Here is a 23,367-nt window from a genome sequence, read left to right as displayed (position 1 = left end):
GGAAGCATCAAAATGTTGTTTGAATTTAGAAAAAAGAAATGCTGTGAATAAACGTATATGCAAATTGGTCACTACTGAAAACAAGGAGATAACATCGCAGGATACTATATAAAAAAAAAAAAATTATTCTATTCTAAATATTAGGAAGTAATCTTGTTGTTGATGTAGACTTAAGTACAATATTAAATGATTCAGAAATAAGTAAATTAACCACTTCAATGTCACAGAAGCTCGAAGGAGAACTCTCCTTTGAAGAGGTTCATCAGAGATATATAAATATGAACAAATAAAACATCACCTGGTCTAGATGGATACACCGTCGAATTTTTCAAACATTTTTACAAAGAATTACACTTATTTTTTGTGAGGTATTTGAACTCTGCATATTTATCCGGAATATCCTATACACATAGGCCTAAGTTGGGATTAATCTCTTTAATTCCCAAAGGAAATAAAGAAAGACATTATTTGAAAAATTGTAGATCCATATTTGTATTGAACATGGTTTAAATTAGGTTCTGCTTGTGTAGTAAACAGATTGAAGAACGTACTTCCTTTTCATATACATGAAAATCAGAAAGGCTTTATGTCAGGGAGTTGGTTTTGTCAATGATATTTTAGAGACAAATGGTGACTCTTTTTGCTCTCTGGAATATTTCCTAGAAAAGTATCATATTCAAATAATTATTATTTTTTTATCGTGGATTATGCGATGCAATTAGACAAGGGTTCACAATTATACTATTTTTAACAAGGTGCCACAAATCCCTTTTCCCAGATACAATGGCATTTGTCATGAGACGTATTAAATGATCTTCACATATCTATGCAATTTTATTAAAGAGAAGAAAAGGAGGATGTAAAAGTTTCTTAATTGGAAATGCGTTTCCGACCAGAATGACAAGAGTTGGAAAACATATTGTTCCATTGGGTTTGATTGTACCATTGATGAGGGCTGACGATGGTTTCAGTTTAAGGTTTTGCAACGCATATAATATACGAACGATCTACTGTGTAAAATATGTTTTAAATTAATTTAGTCCCAATAAAAGAATGTACATTTTGTAATGAACAGATTAAAACAGTTATACATCTGCTATGTGATTTTACGCATGTTAAACATATTCGGGATAGGTTGGAGCACTGGATATATACTGGAACCGGAAACGAATTAATATTTTCGTTACAAGATAATTGTTGGGGTTTAAGACGTTCAAATAGTTATGCACTCAATTGTATACTGATTGTGGTGCGACAGATGGTGTATACTTCTAAAATGAAGTAACAATTGTCCGACTTTGATAATATAAGAGTTGCGATTATAAATAATTGCAGATTCGAATTGTAGAAATAACAAATTCACGAGAAAATGGTTTCAATTCAGGAATTTGTTTACGTAAAATAATTTTTTTTCTGTATTTGTTATTCTTTCCATGAATATCAGAATTACATTATCAAAAAATGGTTTCAATTCAGGAATTTGTTTACATAAAGAAAGTTTTTTCTGTATTTGTTATTCTTTCCATGAATATCAGAATTACATTATTAAAAAATTTGTTAGTTTTCTGTCAACCAACAGTTGAACAATACTTGTATCTTGAGTAGTCAGTTTTGTTTATGTTATAAGTGTTAATTACCTTTTATATATATATATATTTTTTAATTTGTTACAAATAAAAATCAATAAAATCCCTGTGGAGGGAAAAATATGGCTCTGAAATGGGTTATTTAATGCACTAGAAATGTGTTTTTGCGAGCTGCATGCGTCTAATAGCACCAGACGTGTAAAAAGGCTTACACAAGTGTTTAAAGTGGCAATTGGATTGGTTCTACTTTAGCACAATTTGGGCAGTCCCTATGCGTGCCCTTACAGGTGCTGCCTCAAAATCTTGAGGTGCTAAAATTAGCACTTGATTTTTTAGAGTGAAGATACGCGATAAACAAAAGAGAAATGACAAGGGAGAAGGGGGGAAAAGAACGAAACAGGTCTGTTATGATTCGTGTTTCACCACGGCACCTTCCCCTAAGCCATGCCCTTATTAATTCAGATTTCATCTCCGAGTAAGACCAGTGCACCCCCATCGTTCCAGCGCTCCCTTTATCTTTGGAGTCGGGCTATGCCACTGCTCATACCCCCTACCCTTAATACCTCCATACACGGAGCAACGCCCCTCCCCCACCGTCCCCGTTGGCAGATCACTGTATCTTCGCGTGGTTGAATGGGACTTTGTTCATATCTATTTTGATATTTGCTTTCTTTATGAAAATGCCATCGCCATATCATTGTGTAAACTATGTGTCACTGCGTATACAATATAACGTTTCGATTTCTGTCTGGCAAAGACAAGGCATATCATTTGCATAACTTCTGAGACATGGCAGACAGTAGTGTTGCAGGTTCAGGTATGTTGATTTATATTTATAATAGCAAATAGCGAAAAAGGTTAATTTCTTACCATCCATTATTTTTATATTTATGTCCCTGAGTATTAGACATATTAGACATCAACAAACAAAATTAACAAAAGATTTAACTCCGTTTCGTTGACAATTAGCCATGGCTAATTGTCAACGAAACGGAGTTAAGTCTTTTGTCAATTCTGCTTTTTGCTACGACAGGCAGCCAGTGAAAACGAATTTGTTTGCTAAAATTATGAAAATGTAAGGGCTTCTTTAAACAAACAGAACTTTGTCATTTCTTGCTCATTTTTCCTGATTGAGGTGTCATATGAAAGGGCAGAAACCCAACTTTCTAGAAATATGATTTTCTCTTTGAAATTCAGATACCACCCGCCAAACGAATTTTCGGTTTCCTCTCTTCAAATTGATTTTAATCACTCATGCGTGAAATATGCATCATAATGAGTTGCATCAAATGAACAAGGAGGATCTAAGCTTTCCAAATATGTGTCATTTATTAATTATAAATGTGATTAAGTTATGATAAAACATCGATAATTCTCGGTTTCGTTTTTTCTGGGACGCACTGTACAAAGGCGATTAAAAAAATATTGTTACAATGGTTCATCTTACTACTTTAAATTTAATTTAGCAGAAGTATCGCCGAATTTTGTGTTTGACGAGGAGTCAAAGACCTTAACTGTGAGACACGTTGACACACTCCATGTTGGGAATGTAGACACAGTCCACGTTGGAGACATTCATCATCATGTATTGGAAAGCGTCCAGGATCAAGAGGAATATGATGGATCTACCAGTTACAAGGGTGAATTCATGTTTAGCATCGTTCTGTCAGATGAAGATTGAAATTCATTGTGAATTTATCTTGTTTAATAAGCTTAATATAATTGATTTTATAATAATAATATCAAGAAGATATAAAAGCATTTTCGTCTTTTTTTTTAAACAAAAACTAATGATGATAAAAAGTCATGTTTTGGAGACATTCATTGGTTGATACGTATCCAGAAATGGCTCATTATGAGAAATGTTTATCTCTTGAAAATTAATTACGATCCTAAGGTTAAAAGAATACGAAATGATAACGATTTAGAGTTTTAGTCATTCTTAATAATCAATAATAATTCTTATCCAAGTTCTTAATGAAGCTCCAAAACAAGTTTAAAACTGTTGCCCATTATATTTAAAGCTAACTACGAGTTCATAATGAAAGAATCATATCTGTTTCAGAGATGGAAGTGGATACTAACATTGAGCCCGTAAATGAACCCGTGACAACAGGAGAAGATGAGGCTGGTGCTATTGATGCTGATCCCAGAGATCTGCAGCACCTTGAAAAAGTGCTTTCAAGTTGTCACAACCCAGGAAAATGGGAAAATAACCAGCAAATGTGCCTCGAATTAGTATCCCTGTTCGAGCAGCAAGGTCACGCTTTTCTCACTAAGGTTCGGTTTGACTCGGTGTACTTCTTTGTTCGTGTCAAACTCGGACCTGATCATGATGCCTTTCTTCAAGCCTGTACAGACGGCACACTCTCACGAGGCTTGACAAAAATCCTCGTTACTCCAGAACTTGAGGAAGAAGTTGGAGTCAAACTCAGAGTAAGGCTGGACGTAAAAGAGACATCAAACACAAATAACGTCTCGGCACCAGCGGGTTAGTATCACAGGATGGAGTCGATGAGGGAGGGGGGGGGGCTAAAGAAAGTTGTACATGATAATGAACGAGATTATACGGTACTCGCTTGTAATACATTTTTAACAGTAATGTATTTTTCACCTGCAAAAGGTGTTCATTATTGATGATTCAAGGATTGTTGATTATTGATTACTGATCAAGCACATTCATGACTTTGACAGTTATTACTCTAAATGCATGAACTAGGAATTCACCACGTGTAATATATGTGGATATTTGTGCTCATAAACTATGTGCTTTAGTACGAACTGCCAACTGGTCTATTCGAACTTTACATTCTCGTTGGCCTATAAGGGAGTTTACAGATAGCACATGGTACAAATGACCCCAAATATCCACAGATCTTTTACACATGGAGAAGTTCCACTTTGAGCATCTTAGAATAATAACTGCGAAAGTCCTAGATGTGCTTCGTGAAAACCTTTTGTTTGCCCTCTTGAAAAGAATACTTCCACCTGCGTATCTTAGAATGTACCGTTGGTGCATAAATGAATAATGTTACATTACTTTCATGAGCGCATATCCAGTATTCATCTCTGTGAGTTTTACCTTTTTGGTACAAATGACCATTATCTGCTCATGCTCAGACTGCAACCGTAAACTGGCTTATTTAGTAATACCCAGGATCTATGCGCTAGGATGAAATATGTGTATTTTGTTGTACCTTGAAGAGTTATTATTCTCATCTTCTTAATTTTGAGCAGATAAGTCGGCACAACTTTCGGGAGAGGGTAACAGCGCTGCGAACCAGGCAGAACCTGGAATAAGGTATGTATGAACAAGGTACTCAATTAGTATTATGAATACACCTAAGATTCTCCTTATTTCCGAAAGGAATAGCTATAGCTACTTTTACGATTCAGACAAAGATATGTTTTTTTTCGTTTACTTTGTTTTGTTTTGTTTTTCCTTTCATACCGTTTCACCATTTTTTTTTTTTAATTCCTTCATTAGTTTGACTCCCCTATTGAAAAGTGTTTTAAAATCATGAAAACAATTCTAGAAACAGTACACAAGTTTCCATTTACCAGATTTGGCTACGTATTTATTTAAAATGTTAAATGGTGAATAGTGCTTTCTCTATCCTTAATAATTCGCTTCTTCCTCATTGCCTTATTCGCTTGTTGTCTTTCTGCCCTTCTTCATTTAAACTAGTATCCTTTTCTTCTTTCTTCAAATAATCGGGGCAGAGGAACAAGAATCAACAAAAACGTCTCCCAGGAGCAACTAGACAAGATCTCGCAGGAATTTCCTAATGCAAACTTCGAATCCTTCAGCAAAATATTAGGCGTTGGGGCGAACCAAGCCAACAACATCCTGACGAAACAATGCAAGGACTACCGGAAGGCCATGATGGAAATCCTCATGGACTGGAAGAACAGGACCTGTGGTCCTTGCTCAGAACTAGAAGCTGCTTTGAGTGCCTCAGGGGCAAAAGCTTTGATAGCGGATATACTTTATCGATAGAGCCCGGGGTCGGTTATGAGCCAAGAGACCGAACTCCGTCTCGACCAAAATATCGGTCTCGTGGGCCTACTGAAAGGTTTATCTGAAAGCTTGCGAGACCGATGGCCTACGACAGCCACGAGACCGATAGCCCTTGGTCGAAAAGGAATTTTAGTTCATTACTTATGTAGAAAAAATAGAAATGGAATAATTGAATTTAGTAATGATGATAATCATATTGATAATAATGCATCTTGTATATATCGTTGGCTAATTTTTCTTCTTGTACTACCAGATTTGTTGTACAATTTTTTTAATGCAGACATATTACAATTGCGAATGTATAACTCAACGTAAGGACTTATTTCAATAGCCTTGTCTATCACAGCCAGAAGTATGCGGACATTGATATGACTATCACGTAATCCGAACATGATTTAAGTAGGATTACGATAGGGTATTGAAATTGATTGCTGATTTTTTTTTTCTTTGAAGATAGTTGCTATCGTGTGACACTTAAATTTGGCTATGGGGTTCCACGTGACTATGTATTATTCTTTCCTATCGTGCTTAAAAGCTGCTTTAAAATGTAGATCGCATACGGTTAAAATGTTATAGCCTAAAGGCTCGTTCAGATATGAATCAATACCGCAGCTATTTCTATTTATTTGTCTTTATGTGATGTTTAATGGTGAATATTTTTTTTGGAAAAAAGTTATCCTTGGCGAGTATCTGGAAAAAGAATTTGGCATAAACTACGTCAAAGAAATATGATTAAAAATTGGTTTAATTTCAAATTACTCGATAAGATAATTGAATGTGAAAAAGTTCTACATCTTTTCAAAAATTATGATCATGATTGTTGTTTGAAGTGCAAATGCGCAGAAAATCATTATCATTTATTTTATAAGTGTGATTACTCAAAAATATTTTCTCGGAAAAACAGAATTACTTTTTGATAATGAAAACATTGATTACAGTGATAAAGTTGTTGGCAAGCAGTGTGATTATATAAATTCAAATTTTGAATTAGAATCTATAACAAAAACAAATATGCATATCAACAACTGTTAACATGAAATCACAAAGTCACATAAGTAGACATGACATCGATTAGCTTAAATTGTAAATTTGCTGGGTTCATTTGCAGTATTTCATTTATTTTCTAAAAAGAATAAAACATTTAATTATGCGATCAATGACACTACTCACAGCAGAGTTAATGTGTATGTAAATGGACAAACTTTGCTTTGAATGATATGCCCTATAAACCCATCAAGATCCTACATCAAGTTACGTATACATGGAATCATGTACAGTTTTAGTTATCTTGTCGGAAAGTGTTTCAACTCCCAGTCGACAATGTCATAAATGACTATTTAGACATCAACTAGATCTATGAACATATTGTAAATAAAGTAGATGATTCGTATTCAGCATGATTTTGCAGATCTAAAACATCAAGAAGCTCCTGTCGAGGCAAAGCTGCATTGTGAATAGTGCACGCACAAGCTGTATACAGTTGACAGCTACCACTGCTGTCAACTTGATTTAGAGGCGCGATAGCTTAGTCGGTAGAGCAGTGGTCTCGTTATCAATTGACCCGAGTTCGAAAGCAAGTCGATGCGCTAGTGCCCTGTGGTAAGGCATTAATCCTCATTACCAGCTCCCTCGGAGACCTTAAGCCGTCGGTCTTCTGGTTGCTTACTAACAAGCATTTATTGCTTTCTTAGCTGTCAGGTAAAATAACCACCACTATCACTATCACTGCATTGAATACACGTATACATCGACCCTTTGGCACACACACACGGCCATTCAGATAATGGGGGGGGGGGGATATACACAACGGCAATTAAGGGCTTGTTTGTTGTGTGTATACTGAGTCAGGTGTATACCTGTGTGTGCTGAGTGGGTTTGGGGTTTATAGGTATTTAGGCTTGACTCAGGCGCGGATCCAGGGGGGCCGAGCGGGCCTTGGCCCCCCCCCCCCGCAAAAAAAAAAAAAAAAAGGAGAGAGAAGAAAGAAAAAGAAGGGAAAGGGAAAGAGGAGAGAAAGGGAAAGAAAGAAGAGGAAGAAGAAAAGAAAAGGGGGAAGAAGGAGATCGGGGGGCCGCAAGGGCCTTGCCCCCCTCCCCCCAATAAACAAATAATAGAAAATGAAGGAAAGGTAAGGAAAAAAGGAAAAGAGGAGATACTGGGGGAGGGGGGGCTTGGGGGAAATCAAATTCAAACGTGGTTTATTTCTAATTTCACAACGGTGGATTACAAATAACGCTGAAATGACATAATTTCCGAGATTTTTCCTCATTTTTTTTGTAAATTATACGTTTTTATGTGTTTGTTGGAAATGACAAATTCCTAAATTTACAGCCAGGCAGGAAATATGATTTTTGAGATTCCTACATGTCAGGGCCCGAGGAACGGCGGGGATCGGGAGCCTCGAGCTCCCCCCCCCCCCCCCCCCACTTTTTTTGAAAAAGTATATAAAAGAGAAATAAAATAGAATGAGAGCAAGAAAGAAAGAATAGTTAACAGCCAGTGTTAAAAAATAATGAGGCATCAAAATTATGCTCATCTGACGGTAATTTAATGCCTAAAACCCCTGATTTTTTTTTTGGGGGGGCTCCGCCCCCTGGACCCCACGCCAAATAGTGACCTGCCAGTGTCACAAAATAATAAGGTATAAAAAAAATGCTCATCTGACCTCAATTAAACGCCTAAAACTCCTGAGCTTGCGGGGTCGGACAAGGTATCAAAATGTGTTTATCTGCCACTATGACCCTTGCACTGACCCTCGCGAGAAGCCAGGGAGGGGGGCGGTCCCCCCAAATCGGAAGAGGACGTAGGAAGAAAAAGAACATCTTAAGAGTATAGAACACGGTACAACGCATCGTCTTCTTTCTCTAATAATTTAATGAAACGTCAAAGCTTCGCGTAGGAGGGGAGGGGTGGGGGACTGAATTTAGACAAGGATTAAAAATCGAGAACGGTACAACGAATCATCTTCTTTCTCTCATCATCTTATGAAACGTCAAAGCTTCCGCGCTTCACGCGATAGGGGGAAACCTGAATTCAGACGAGGATTCAGAGGCGAAAACTGTACAACGAATCGTCTTGTTTCTCTAATGATTTAATGAAACGTAAAATCTTCCGCGCTTCGCGCGGGAAGGGGTGGGGAGAATAAAAATTCAGAGGAGGATTATTTTCGAGAACGGTAAAGCGATTCGTCTTCTTTTTCTCATATTCTTATGAAACGTCAAAGCTTCCGCGCTTCGCGCGGTAGGGGTGAACCTGAATTCAGACAAGTATTCAGAGGCGAGAACGGTAATACGAATTTTTAATGATTTAATGAAACGTAAAAGTTTCCGCGATTCGCGCGGGATGGAGGGGGAACTAAATTCCGACGAGGAATATTTTCGAGAACGCTACAACGAATCATCTTCATTCTCTCATCATATCTTATGAAACGTCAAAGCTTCCGCGCTTCGCGCGGGAGGGGGAACCTGAATTTAGACGAGGATTCAAAGGCGAAAACTGTACAACAAATCGGAAGGGACGTAGGAAGAAAAAGGAGCAGACAAAGAACATCTTAAGAGTATAGAACACGGTACAACTCATCGTCTTCTTTCTCTAATAATTTAATGAAACGTCAAAGCTTCGCGTAGGAGGGGAGGGGTGGGGGACTGAATTCAGACAAGGATTAAGAATCGAGAACGGTACAACGAATCATCTTCTTTCTCTCATCATCTTATGAAACGTCAAAGCTTCCGCGCTTCACGCGATAGGGGGGAACCTGAATTCAGACGAGGATTCAGAGGCGAAAACTGTACAACGAATCGTCTTGTTTCTCTAATGATTTAATGAAACGTAAAAGCTTCCGCGCTTCGCGCGGGAAGGGTTTGGGAGAATAAAAATTCAGAGGAGGATTATTTTCGAGAACGGTACAGCGATGCGTCTTCTTTCTCTAATAATTTAATGAAACGTCAAAGCTTCGCGTAGGAGGAGAGGGGTGGGGGACTGAATTCAGACAAGGATTAAGAATCGAGAACGGTACAACGAATCATCTTCTTTCTCTCATCATCTTATGAAACGTCAAAGCTTCCGCGCTTCACGCGATAGGGGGGAACCTGAATTCAGACGAGGATTCAGAGGCGAAAACTTTACAACGAATCGTCTTGTTTCTCTAATGATTTAATGAAACGTAAAAGTTTCCGCGCTTCGCGCGGGAAGGGTTTGGGAGAATAAAAATTCAGAGGAGGATTATTTTCGAGAACGGTACAGCGATGCGTCTTCTTTCTCTAATAATTTAATGAAACGTCAAAGCTTCGCGTAGGAGGAGAGGGGTGGGGGACTGAATTCAGACAAGGATTAAGAATCGAGAACGGTACAACGAATCATCTTCTTTCTCTCATCATCTTATGAAACGTCAAAGCTTCCGCGCTTCACGCGATAGGGGGGAACCTGAATTCAGACGAGGATTCAGAGGCGAAAACTGTACAACGAATCGTCTTGTTTCTCTAATGATTTAATGAAACGTAAAAGCTTCCGCGCTTCGCGCGGGAAGGGTTTGGGAGAATAAAAATTCAGAGGAGGATTATTTTCGAGAACGGTACAGCGATTCGTCTTCTTTCTCTCATATTCTTATGAAACGTCAAAGCTTCCGTGCTTCGCGCGGTAGGGGTGAGCCTGAATTCAGACAAGTATTCAGAGGCGAGAACGGTAATACGAATTTTTTTATGATTATATGAAACGTAAAAGCTTCCGCGATTCGCGCGGGATGGAGGGGGAACTAAATTCCGACGAGGAATATTTTCGAGAACGCTACAACGAATCATCTTCATTCTCTCATCATCTTATGAAACGTCAAAGCTTCCGCGCTTCGCGCGGGAGGGGAACCTGAATTCAGAGGCGAAAACTGTACAACGAATCATCTTGTTTCTCTAATGATTTAATGAAACGTAAAAGGGGAGGGGGGGGGAATCAAAATTCAGACGAGGATTATTTTCGAAAACGGTTCAACGAATCGTCTACTTTCTCTAATGATTTAAGGAAACTTAAAAGCTTCTGCGCTTCGCGCGGGAGGGGGGAACCTGAATTCAGAGGAGGATTAAGAGTCGAGAACTCTACAACGATTCGTCTTCTTTCTTTTATAATCTAATACATCGTAAAATTTTCCGCGCTTCGCGCGAGAGAGGAAAAACTAAATTCGGACGAGAATTATTTTCGAGAACGGTACAACGAATCGTCTTCTTTCTCTAATAATTTAATGAAACGTCAAAGCTTCCGCGTTTCGCGGAGGAGGGAAGGGGAAACTCGCCCCTCCCTGCACCGACCCCCCCCCCCCGCATTATATGTCACTGTTGGTCACCATTACGTACCAATATTTGGCTCGCATAATTTCAAATTTGGGCCCCCCCCCCCCTAAAAAATCCTGGATCCGCGCCTGGCTTGACTAGTGCAGACCTTCTTTTCGATAATTCAAGCTGTTGCACAATCTGTAAATGTACACACCATCGATAATAGCCAAATGAAAGTTGAGAGTTTTCCCCTAATAATAATTGGATACGTCGTAACTACATTAATGCTTACTTTTTGATATAATAAATTTAAATCAGATTTCTATCTGTACTTTTCAGCTTTTCAATTCAAATAATACCTTAGAAAACTAATGGACTATGGAATTACATCAATATTTGTTTTCCAATGGTGGATATTTGAATTAATTGCGACCAAAGCAGAAAAGTACATGCTAATACCACACAGCAATGGTACTGAACCATGGTTAGATCCATACAAACATGGAATTGAACAATACAACTGCCATGTACCGCAATGTACAATGTACCATGTACAAATTCGGAAGAACCATGGTTACCATGCTCCTTGTTTTTATAACCATGGTAATACCATGGTTCTTGCCTGGTAGTACCGTGGTAAGAAACGAGTACCACGGGTACCATAGAGTACCATGGTTACCATGTTGTTGTTTTTAAAAGTGTCATACAATGGAGTAGTCCCTACCCCCCCCCCCTCAACACACACACTTTTTTTTTTTTTTTTTTAACAATTTTGTTTTATTTCTCCAGATGTGTAATACAAACCATGACATACAATTGAATAAAATAAAGTGTTCAATATTGATGCTTTTACATAAACATAATTAAACACAAACTTATTTGCAGTATAATATAACTTAGCAACAAAGTAAACGTATAAGTACTTAAACATAATATGTCAATTGTAAATGTTATTTACTTATATATTACTAAAAATAAACAAATCTGGAGGTAATTTAACTGAAACCATCCTGCCCCCTCCCTGCCCCCTCCATCACACAGACATACTCACCCTCTATCACACAAACATACTCACCCACTCACACACATACTCACCCACCCACCCACCCACCCACCCCCCCCCCCCACACACACACACACACAGTACTCACTCAGTGGATGTCTGCCAACATTCTCAACTCAAGAAAAATATACTAAACTAGACATAATACTTGTTTGGAACAAGTATAGGTGGGCTGGTCAACTAAAATTTGAGACAAAATAGAGCAAAAATAAGCGAGATACTGCTAAAAAACAATGTCATTGATGTAATGATGTAAACGAATTTCACCTTCCATAGGCATAACACGCAACGTAAGAAATTTTTGATATGTGCCCTTTAATAGTAATTTTCACTATGATGAAGTGATCAAAATGAAAAATGGTGTTGACTGAGCTTGTAGAGAATAGTGTTAGCTACATCATATCGAAATTTGGAAGAAAATCGATCAATATTTACAGAGATACAATCAATGTTACATAAATATGCTGACGTCATTATATGCAAATTCGTATTTTGAGTTCCAAGGCCATTATGATGATGTCATGATACACTTAATGGCCAAATGAGACATGGAATCATATTTCCGACTCATACTCTATCTAAATATGAAAAAACATTGAAGGTCAAGGTTCATTCCAAAGAGCTATAATGGATTGTGCATAGGCATGTTTTTGCCCATATATGCTATGTAATAAAAGAGCTCGCGCGCACGGACATTTATCTTGAATTGACGCTCATCTTGTTATTAATGGTCATAAAGAGATAAACATGGTATCAAATTCCTCGAAAAAATATGAGAAATATCATGAAAGAAAAAAAAATGGCGATCCTATGTTGTGTAATGGTGTTACGCGCGAAAACGCGCGCGCATGCCCGCGCGCGCGATTTTTTATAAAATGCTTAAAATGACCTGAAACGTATGCAAAAAAAAAATTTAGACGATTCTGAGCATTTTGCGAGCGCACTGACGCGCGGACGTACGCGCACGCGCGTGTTTTTTTACCTGAAATTGACCGGACTGATATTGACCTTGATCATGATAAATATGAATGAGAAATACCTTTTGGTTATGAAGATATGATCATGAGATGATTTTCAGAAAATTTCACAAAATGGCGCCTAGATGACGTCATCAGTCAAGGTCAAGGTTAAAAACCTTACCTTGCTTTGTTCATATGCCTATACATATGTGTGCTAAATTTCAAATTATTTGATTGAGCCATTGTCAAGTTATCTTGCTAACAAAAAAGTGGTTCAAAATAAGAAAAATAAACTAGACATGTAATACTTGTTCGGAACAAGTATAGGTGGGCTGGTGAACTAAAATTTGAGACTAAATAGAGCAAAAATAAGCGAGATACTGCTAAAAAAACAAAGTCATGTAGATTCATGATGTGAACGAAATTCACGTTCCTTAGGCAAAACACGCAAATTAAGAAATTTCAGATATATGCACTTAAATCGTAATTTTCACTATAATGACGTCATCAAAATAAAACATAATGGTAACTGAGCTTGTAGAGAATTGTCTTAAGTGACTCTCACACTCTGCCGTGTAGGCCTACCGTGTGCCACCGTGCGCGAAAATGTCTGCGGACGGTGGAGAACGGCGAGGGCACACGGTGGTTCGTTATCAAAGCGGGCAACACGTTAATAGGGCGTTGGCGCTTATTTACACCCGGTGGGACCCGGCGAAAGTTTTGGCATGTTCAAAACTTTGGCCGGCTGGCACCGGCCGCAAGTAAGCGGCAAGAGGACGGTGTTGAACGGTATGAGGACGGTATGAATACGTTATGAAAACGGTCACACTGTATGAACACGTTCACAACACGCTCATAACCCGTTACAGAACGGTGATGAAAAATGGAGAGCGGACTGACCGTTGCCGTTCAAATCGGGGTATTTATGGCAGTCGTGTCATGACGTCAGCAGTCCGGGGACTCGCTCACAGGACGCTCCGAGCGGTGAGGGGACGCTAAGTGACTGGTAGGTGGCTGCTACAAACCCGGTGCATACGTTCGAGACCCGGTATGGGCCCGGTATGGAAACGGCCAAAATTTTCAACAAAAGTCAATCTGGGCGGTGAAGACGGTAGAAGCACGTTCAACACCCGGTATGCGCCCGGTCAGAAGATGGCAACGAAACGGTGAAAAGATTAACTTTATGAATTTTTTTTGCGGCCGGGGACAAGTTCGCTCAAAACCCAACGTTCTGGACTCTGTTTTTTTTTTAATAGCCCGGCAGGTGGACGGTAGGCCTACACGGCAGAGTGTGAGAGCTCCATTAGCTACAACACATCGAAATTTGGAAGAAAATCGGTCAATATTTACAGAGATACAATCGATTTTCCATAAATATGCTGACGTCATAATATGCAAATTCGTATTTTGAGTTCCAAGGCCATTATGATGATGTCAGAATACACTTAATGGCCAAATGAGACATGGAATCATATCTCCGACTCATACTCTATCTAAATATGAAAAAAAATTGAAGGTCACGGTTCATTCCAAAGAGCTTTAATGGATTATGTATAGGCATGTTTTTGCCCATATATGCTATGTATTAAAAGAGCTCGCGCGCATTGACATTTATCTTGAATTGACGCTCATCTTGTTATTAATGGTCATAAAGAGATAAACATGGTATCAAATTCCTTGAAAAAATATAAGAAATATCATGAATGAAAAAAAAATGGCGATTCTATGTTTTGTAATGGCGTTACGCGCGAAAACGCGCGTGCATGCGCGTACGCGCGATTTTTTTATAAAATGCTTAAAATGACCTTAAACGTATGCAAAAAAAATTTGAGATGATTTTGACCATTTAAAAATTTTGCGCGCGCACTGACGCGCGGACGTACGCGGACACGCGCGTTTTTTGACCTGAAATTGACTGGACACATATTGACCTTAATCATGATAAATATGAATGAGAAATGAATTACCATTATGAAAATATGATCATGAGTAAATTTTCAGAAAATTTCACAAAATGGCGCCTAGATGACGTCATCAATCAAGGTCAAGGTTGAAAACTTTGCTGTGCCTTGTTCATATGCCTATACATATGTGTACCAAATTTTAAGATATTTGATTGAGCCATTTTCAAATTATCTTGCACACAAAAAAGTGGGTCGAAATAAGAAAAATAAAGAAACTAGAAATATAATACTTGTTTGGAACAAGTATAGGTGGGCTGGTCAACTAAAATTTGAGACAAAATTGAGCAAAAATAAGCGAGTTACTGCTTAAAAATTCTTTAAAAAAAAAATATCATGTAGTTTCATGACATGAACGAAATTCACCTTCTATAGGGATAACATTCAAATTATGAAATTTCTGACATGAGGCCTTTAATCGAAATTTTCATTATGATGACGTCATCAAAATGAAAATTAAGCTTGTAGAGAATTGTCTTAGCTACAACATATCGAAATTTTGAAGAAAATTGATCAATATTTACAGAGATTTCCCATAAATATGCTGACGTCAAAATATGCAAATTCGTATTTTGAGTTCCAAGGCCATTATGACGATGTCGTGATATTTGTAATGGCCAAATGAGACATGATTTCATATCTCCGTCTCATACTTTATCCAAATATGAAAACAAATTGAGGGTCCCGGTTTATCCAAAAGAGGTATAATGGATTTTGTATAGGCAAGTTTTCGCCCATATATGCTATGTACTACAAGACCTCGCGCGCACGGAAATTTATCTTGAATGGACGCTCATCTTAATATTAATGGTCATAAAGAGATGAACATGGTATCAAATTGCATAAACAAATATGGGAATTATCATGAAAGAAAAAAAATGGCGATTCTATGTTATGTAATGGTGTTACGCGCGAAAACGCGCACACATGCGCGCGTGCGCGATTTTTTATAATATGCTTAAAATGGCCTGAAACGTATGCAAACAAAATTTAAGACGATTTTGAGCATTTTCTAATTTTGCGCGCGCACTGACGCGCGGACGTACACGCAGGCGCGCGTTTTTTGACCCGAAATTGACCGGACGGATATTGACCTTGATCATGTTGAATATGAATGAAAAATGATTTACCGTTATGAAAATATGATCATGAGTAAATTTTCAAAAAAATTCACAAAATGGCGCCTAGATGACGTCATCAGTCAAGGTCAAGGTTGAAAACTTTGCTGTGCTTTGTTCATATGCCTATAAATACGTGTGCCAAATTTTAAGACATTTGCTTGAGCCATTTTTAAATTATCTTGCACACAAAAAAGTGGGTCGAATTAAGAAAAATAAATAAATAAATAAATAAATAAAGGCGATTTTAACAAAAATATAAGGTGGTCTGTATTATATACAGCCCACCTGATAATAAATAAAGGCGATTTTAACAAAAATATAAGGTGGTCTGTATTAGATACAGCCCACCTGATAAGTTATCCAGGCCGCAAAATCGAGTTACGCTTTTTGACAGGCTTACGGTGGAGAAGAAAGCAAATCTTAATTAATCTTAAGCTGTTCCCACTTTAAGAAATGTGATCCTAGCTTTCCCATTTTAATTGCTATTTTCTTTTCCTCATCCCTATACTTAAAAATGCTTTTTTTCATCTTTTCTAAAGTTAGTACTCGCCCCCCCCCCCCCCCCCCCCCCGATCTTGACATAAATGTAACATACTTCACCATGAAAATGATATAGTCCGGCAGCCAAATGCAGATTATTGGCCTAACCTTGTTTTAGGGTCTATAGTTTTTTTTTCAATGGATTTTGATTGCCTAGACCTTCTATTTCAAGAATCCGATTGCTGACACTCTGTCAGCCTTGAGCAATTTAAGATATATGACGTCATACAAAATGGCCGCCAAAGTACATGATTTTCCTTTAAAAATGAATAATAAATATATAATAAGGATTTTTTCTACAATTTTTGGCAGCCAAATGTCTGTATCTCTCTAGGACCATCACTAACAAAATGTTTTGTGATGTTGCATGGCCATAGATGACCAGCTTATTTGCATATTTTGAAATAGCGCCCTCTATAAACATATTAATTTGAATAAAATATATGTGCCAGCCAAATGCCAATTTCTTAAATCTATGTCACGTTGAAATCATATTAAATGATTTTTGGGGGCAACAATTGCAGTTGTGCTGCATAATCTTTCATCGTGTTTGGTACAAATTTAGATAGGGTACAGTGTAGGTGTGGGGAATGGAAGACCCTTAAGCACATTTGCATAATTTACATAAACATGAACAATGTTACACATACAGACATTTTTGTATTCCCTTTAGTATTTTTTCTCTTTATTTTGTAACGAAATTATGGTCATGATGTAACTGATTAATAAGATAACAATGATTAATGACGTCATCACCAAAGGTCTCTCATTACCTACATGTGTAGGTAATAAGGGAGAGTTACAAATCAAGACATTTTAAATACAATTTGAATGAAAATGGGATTGTTATAGTTAGTTCAAACATTTTTTGAAAGAGATATATGGAGCCAATGAACTTACTGAAATTTTGAAACGATTTACAAACAATGTGGCCCAAAATATTTCTGTAGTTTTTGTTTACAGTAATAAAGGTGTTCTCAATTATGTTAAAATACTTTCAGAATAATGTTCTGGCAATATGACTTTTACATTGATCAAACTCACAGCATAGAAACAACTTCTTAAAATTGAATGCATTCAAATTAGAATGGTGACACGTACGACCAAATATGTTTCATGATAGTGCCTTTCAACATGAAATGGACAACTGGGGAGAAGTAGGCCCCCATCTTGGACCTGGTGTCCCCAATTACCTACACACATTTCTGATCAGACACCAATGTGAATTGCAACACCCATTCACAACATACAATGGCCATAAGCTTTCTGTGATGGTTGGCACATTTCATAAACTTCCTTTTAAAACTAATTTTTAAGAGCCACCCCTAAATATCTGCATACACCACAACATTCAGTGAAAATTGTGTTTTTATATCGGAGCAAATTTTTACGATCAAAATTGCTAATATCTTGGTCAATTTTGCCAATTTTCTCGGAGAGAGAACGCATTGTAGTCTTCGAAATGAATTGGATATATGCAGAAGTGTTGTTTAAGGCCACATATGTCGCTATATCAATATTGGAGCCAACACGGACAGACAGTGATGGGTTCAAGCTTGGTGGTCTCCAATTCCCTACACCTACCCTACATATGTCAAGAAAAAAAAATGGCTATGAAAGAATTCATTTTTCATCAAATCGGTGATAAGTGGTTTTACGGCACACATTATTATTCAATTAATAGGCTTTATTTAGACCAGCATTGCTCCAACGTCAGTGAATGTGGATAAAGCAGTTGACATCTATACTAGACAGATGCATGAATTTCAAAAGATATTACCTGGTGGATTCTATGACACAATTTCCAAGAAAGTTCAAACCATGGCTGCCATGAAGAAGTCAATGTTGGGATACGAAAATCTATGAAAAGTTGATCTACTCCAGAGTAATAGGACTGCAGACAAGTTCAAGAGAGGTCAATATCAAGGACATTTGTCATAAGAGCTTTCACCAGTCCCAACAGCACTTTTTGATGATTCTGGAAACGAGCACTCCCATGTCAAAGACGGACTTATAGAATTTGACAAAAGTTGAGATGTCAGCCAGGCATGAGACACTGGAACAACCTTGTACAGTCATTGATGGTTGTGCTCTGCTGTGGATGAAAATCTGATGATTTTTGCTTGGTGTTTGACAGATCCGAGAGTATCTAGAGGTCATAACGGGTCGAGAGTCTTCCAACTGAGTCCCGCGTCACTGCTGCCCTCCAAGAAACTATCTCTTACTATTCGTCGTCGTCGTCGTTGTCATATAGATCATGGCTCACCATTGTGACCCGTTTGATGAGACCTTTTGATCGGCATCTGTCTCCTGCAATCCGGTAGAGTGTCTTTAGTATTTAGAGGGTGGCTAGTGATTTCCCGAAGGTCGTCAGTCCATCTGAGCTTGAGTCTTCCTTTGTTACGTGTTCCTTCAAAGGTACCTTGAATGATAATTTGTCAAGGTTGTCTCCTGATCTTCTGCTAACGTGACCAAACTATTGTAGCTTGTACCGTCAATCCTGGTAGCAAGTGGCGGTTGATCTCCGATGATGGACATTAATTGTGTCCATTGGTGTTGTAATCTCTTCATGATATCCCAAGTAGCTTCCTCCAACACCACATTTCAAAGGCAGATATTGCCGAGCTTCCACCCTCCTTGACAATCATTGACCCAAGAACATTATATAAACTTGTCCACTTGATCAACTTCTTCTCCATCAACCACCATGCTCTGTTGCATGTAGTTAATTTCCACCAATCATGATCTAGGTCTTTTTCCCATTGAGGTAGGGTCCAAATTATTCACTTGCATCCTTCACTCTTTTTTAAAGAGTTCTAGTAGTTCTTCTGATGTTCTTGTTATAAGTGTTGTCAGTGGCATACTGAGCAAAAACACTTAGAGGGGCAGAAAAACAATCTGCATTACCACCACTCATACATGTTACATGCAGGCCCCACAGAACTTTTTTAAAATCGGGTGGGAGGGGGGGGGGGGGTGAAGTATTTACGATCAGGAAGAGAGGAGCGCAAATTGGCGTGGTGTTCAAGGGGCACAGCCCCTGGAAGCTCAAGGGTTTCAGGCATTTATTAACTGTAAGATGAACATATTTTGATACCTCATTTCACCTCGGGTCACTTTCTTTCTTTCTTTCTAGTTCTCTTCAACATACTTTATACAAAAAGTGAGGGGGCTCGAGTCCCCTGAGCCCCGCTGTTCTGCGGACCCTGACATGTAGGCTTTTAAATAAGCATACTTTTTGCTTGACTGTGAATTTAGGATTTGTCATTTTCCAACATACGCTTAACAAATAATAATTTACTAAAAAGTGAGAAAAACCCCAGGAAAATCATGTCATTTCAGCAACATTTGTAAATCACTGGTATCGAATATATAGAAAAAAACAGTTTGAATTTTGTTTGGGGGTTTAACTGTCCCCAACCCCCCCCCCCCCAACCCTTCCCCATCAATACGCCAGAGAGTGTTGTATTGTCGGCGTATCTTAGGTTGGTGATCGTTCGTCCACCAACAGAAACTTGACCATAAAATGCCTTTCTCATAATGAATACAGCATAGATGGTGATAGGATGCAGCCTTGACGGACAACTTGACCAATAGTGAACCTTTCGGTGTAGCCATTCTCTGTTCTTACTGTTGCTTCTAGGTATTGGTAGAGCGACTGGATGAGTTGAATTATATATGCTGGAAAGCCCATCCAGCTCATAATCTTCCATAGGCGTTTATGTTGTACGCAGTCAAAAGCTTTGGAAAGATCAATAAAGCTAGGGAGAGAAGTTGTTGAAACGTGTCTCTAGTGTTGCTAACTTCACTATCTTTTCATGACAACAAACTACAGTTGATCGACATCGTAATTATATGCGCGAGTCTGCAGGATGATTGGGTGCTCAGAAATAGGCAAAAGCACAAGCAGGCCTTTACCGTCAAGATGAGGTTCCTGTTGAAGTGATTCCAGGCAGTGATGTCATGGCAAGGAAAGGTCTGTCCACAACATAGTTATGATGAAGCAGGCAACATCGAAGTACAGCAAGCGATTTGAATTGATGCTAATGAGAAGATGTATGTTAGGGTCCTAGTGGATGACACAGACGTCTACGTACTACTTTTGCACCGATCATTATCTACATGACGGACTTATAAAACGCCAATGACCATGGAGACGCCCCTTCACAAATTGAACTGTTATTGATGTTCCTGCTAATGTAGACAAGTTAGGAGATATCATTCCATCGATGTTGGCAGGACATGCGTTGACGGGATGCGACACTCTTGGGGCATACTTTGGCATTGGATAGGGTACAATGATGAAAGTGATGAAGCAGAAGATTCGACTCCCTTAGGACTCAGTTGGCAATGTTGATGCAGCATATGGTCATATGTCATCACTCAACCTACTCAATGCTTTGCTTCATGTTATGGACAGTCAACAACCAACTGAATGTCAGAGGCTCGTATCAACGTGTGGCTATCAAGGGTCCGAAGACTAGGAGCTCCAAATACCCCCAAACCTTGCCTCACTACCTCAAACTACCTCAAGCGTTTGTAGAAAATGTTATTAAAAGAGAGCTCATTTGCAAACATGCGTGTGGAAGCACGCATTACAGTCACGACCTCACTTTGCAGAATTAAGTGTTAAATGACACCCTCTTCCGCATGGAATATTTTAGGGCTCCCAACACTTTAGAGGGCTTTTAAACAAATTTCAAGATTTTGAAGCAAACTTATAAACGGATATAGTCCTGTATCGTATCGGTAGTTCGTAATTTGTAGGTTAATTTAAAGAATCTAGTACCTTAGAATACAAATCTAGTTTCTTAACGCTGTCACTGAAAATGGGCATTTATCACCATATGCCACCTCATATCTATGGGACAGAGAGCATAAAATTCAACCATGTTTTCTTCGAGTATAAAATTACAAAATAAAAATAAATGTGCAGCACAATTTTTACTCACTGTATCCAGTGCATCTGACTCATGACATATGATAATCTCATGTTAGAAATTGGTATTTGGCCATCATTTTGAACTATTCAAGTTAATGTGTCTATAGAGGGCGCCATTCCGAATTATGCAAATTTGCATATCATTTGTGATCATACAGCATCGCAATTTTTATTTAGTGATGATTCTAGAAAAAAATTAAGATATTTGACTGCCATTTAATGTAGTAAAATGCTGTTAAAACTTTTTATATCATTAATTTTGGTTAAAAAGGGGATTTTGGCGGCCATTTTGTAAGACGTCACATATCTCAAATTGCTCAATGCTGACAGAGTGTCAGCAGTCGAATTCTTCAAATTGATGGTCTAAGGAACTATAATCCGAAGAAAAAAAAACTATAGACCCTAAAACAAGGTATATCGAGATGGCTGCCGGACTAATAGTATTACACATTTTTATTCTATATGAACTACCTACCAACCCAACAAATATATCTCGCCATTCTAAATCTTTAATTTCATCTAACTCAAAAAGTTGTATTAAAGCCTGCCATAACCTTTGAACGCTCCCACAAGATAAAAATAAATGTTTGTATGTTTCTATTTCCTGCTTACAAAACGAACATAAATTATCACCAACAAAACCAAATCTATGAAGATGCTCATTAGTGTATATGGCTCCATGCAATAATTTAAATTGAAATTCACGTTGTTTTCTAATGAGTATAGTAATTCTTGGTCTAACAAATATTTCTTTTAATTCTTTATCTATAAAATCATAATCATTTTGCCCATCCCTTACCTGCAAATCATACGTTCGTTGCAGTGCTTTGATAAAATAATCATAGATTGTTCTTGAACCCACATCCACAAACTGTATTTTTTTACTAGAAATATGGAAATAAGTATTAAAGCTTATCAAATAAGTATTAAAGCTTATCAAATCAACCTCGAGGAATTCTATTAACCCTGAATCATCCTAAGATTTCGCTTAGCGTAATATCCAGTCTACAGGATCACACAGAACTCGCTCTCAACTATCAATCATCATCATGTCAGGTCGAGGAAAAGGAGGAAAGGGACTCGGAAAGGGTGGTGCCAAACGTCATCGCAAGGTTCTACGAGACAACATCCAAGGCATTACCAAGCCTGCAATCCGTCGACTTGCTAGAAGGGGAGGTGTCAAGAGGATCTCTGGTCTCATCTACGAAGAGACACGCGGTGTACTGAAGGTCTTCCTGGAGAATGTCATCCGTGATGCAGTCACCTACTGCGAGCACGCCAAGCGAAAGACTGTCACAGCCATGGACGTGGTGTATGCACTGAAGAGGCAGGGTCGTACATTGTACGGCTTCGGCGGCTAAGTGTAGCAGACCTCTCTCTCTCCTGGCTAGAATAACAAACGGCTCTTTTAGACAGTATCCAAAGAATAATTGCTTGACATACTCGTTTCGCTGCATCTTTACAGACCAGAAAACCTCAATTCATCATGGCTCCAACAGCTCAAGTTGCTAAGAAAGGCTCCAAGAAGGCAGTCAAGGCCCCTCGGCCCAGCGGTGGCAAGAAGAGGAACATGAAAAGGAAGGAGAGTTATGGAATCTACATCTACAAAGTCCTCAAGCAGGTTCATCCAGATACCGGCATCTCCAGTCGGGCCATGGTCATCATGAACAGCTTCGTCAACGACATCTTCGAGCGAATTGCCGGCGAATCTTCCCGCCTCGCTCAGTACAACAAAAAGTCAACCATCAGCAGTCGCGAGATTCAGACCGCCGTCCGCCTCATTCTCCCCGGAGAGCTGGCAAAGCACGCTGTGAGCGAGGGTACCAAGGCAGTGACGAAATACACTACCTCCAAGTAGACAGGTCATATCCTGCTCTAATTGGACATAATACACACACACACACACACACACACAC

At 38.5% G+C, this 23,367-nt stretch overlaps 2 protein-coding genes across 2 annotated transcripts; both read left to right on the top strand.

The window, feature by feature from the left end:
• Nucleotides 1–22,437: 22,437 nt before the first annotated feature.
• On the top strand, nt 22,438–22,862 carry LOC754479 (histone H4). The gene has a single exon (XM_001178441.4). It carries the CDS (start codon nt 22,501–22,503, stop codon nt 22,810–22,812), a length of 312 nt encoding a protein of 103 aa, XP_001178441.3. The 5' UTR covers nt 22,438–22,500; the 3' UTR covers nt 22,813–22,862.
• Nucleotide 22,863: 1 nt separating this feature from the next.
• LOC764521 (histone H2B.2, embryonic-like) lies at nt 22,864–23,340 on the top strand. Its single transcript, XM_030977657.1, has one exon. It carries the CDS (start codon nt 22,938–22,940, stop codon nt 23,307–23,309), a length of 372 nt encoding a protein of 123 aa, XP_030833517.1. The 5' UTR covers nt 22,864–22,937; the 3' UTR covers nt 23,310–23,340.
• Nucleotides 23,341–23,367: the final 27 nt, after the last annotated feature.

The sequence above is a fragment of the Strongylocentrotus purpuratus genome, unplaced genomic scaffold (genome assembly GCF_000002235.5).
Source record: "Strongylocentrotus purpuratus isolate Spur 01 unplaced genomic scaffold, Spur_5.0 spur5_scaffold_1, whole genome shotgun sequence".
NCBI lineage: Eukaryota > Metazoa > Echinodermata > Echinoidea > Camarodonta > Strongylocentrotidae > Strongylocentrotus > Strongylocentrotus purpuratus.
This window is presented reverse-complemented; position numbering and strand designations above follow the sequence as displayed.

Bases quoted from the DNA above. Each gene is read 5' to 3' on its own strand.
- LOC754479 (XM_001178441.4), top strand. From the start codon at position 22,501: ATGTCAGGTCGAGGAAAAGGAGGAAAGGGACTCGGAAAGGGTGGTGCC.
- LOC764521 (XM_030977657.1), top strand. From the start codon at position 22,938: ATGGCTCCAACAGCTCAAGTTGCTAAGAAAGGCTCCAAGAAGGCAGTC.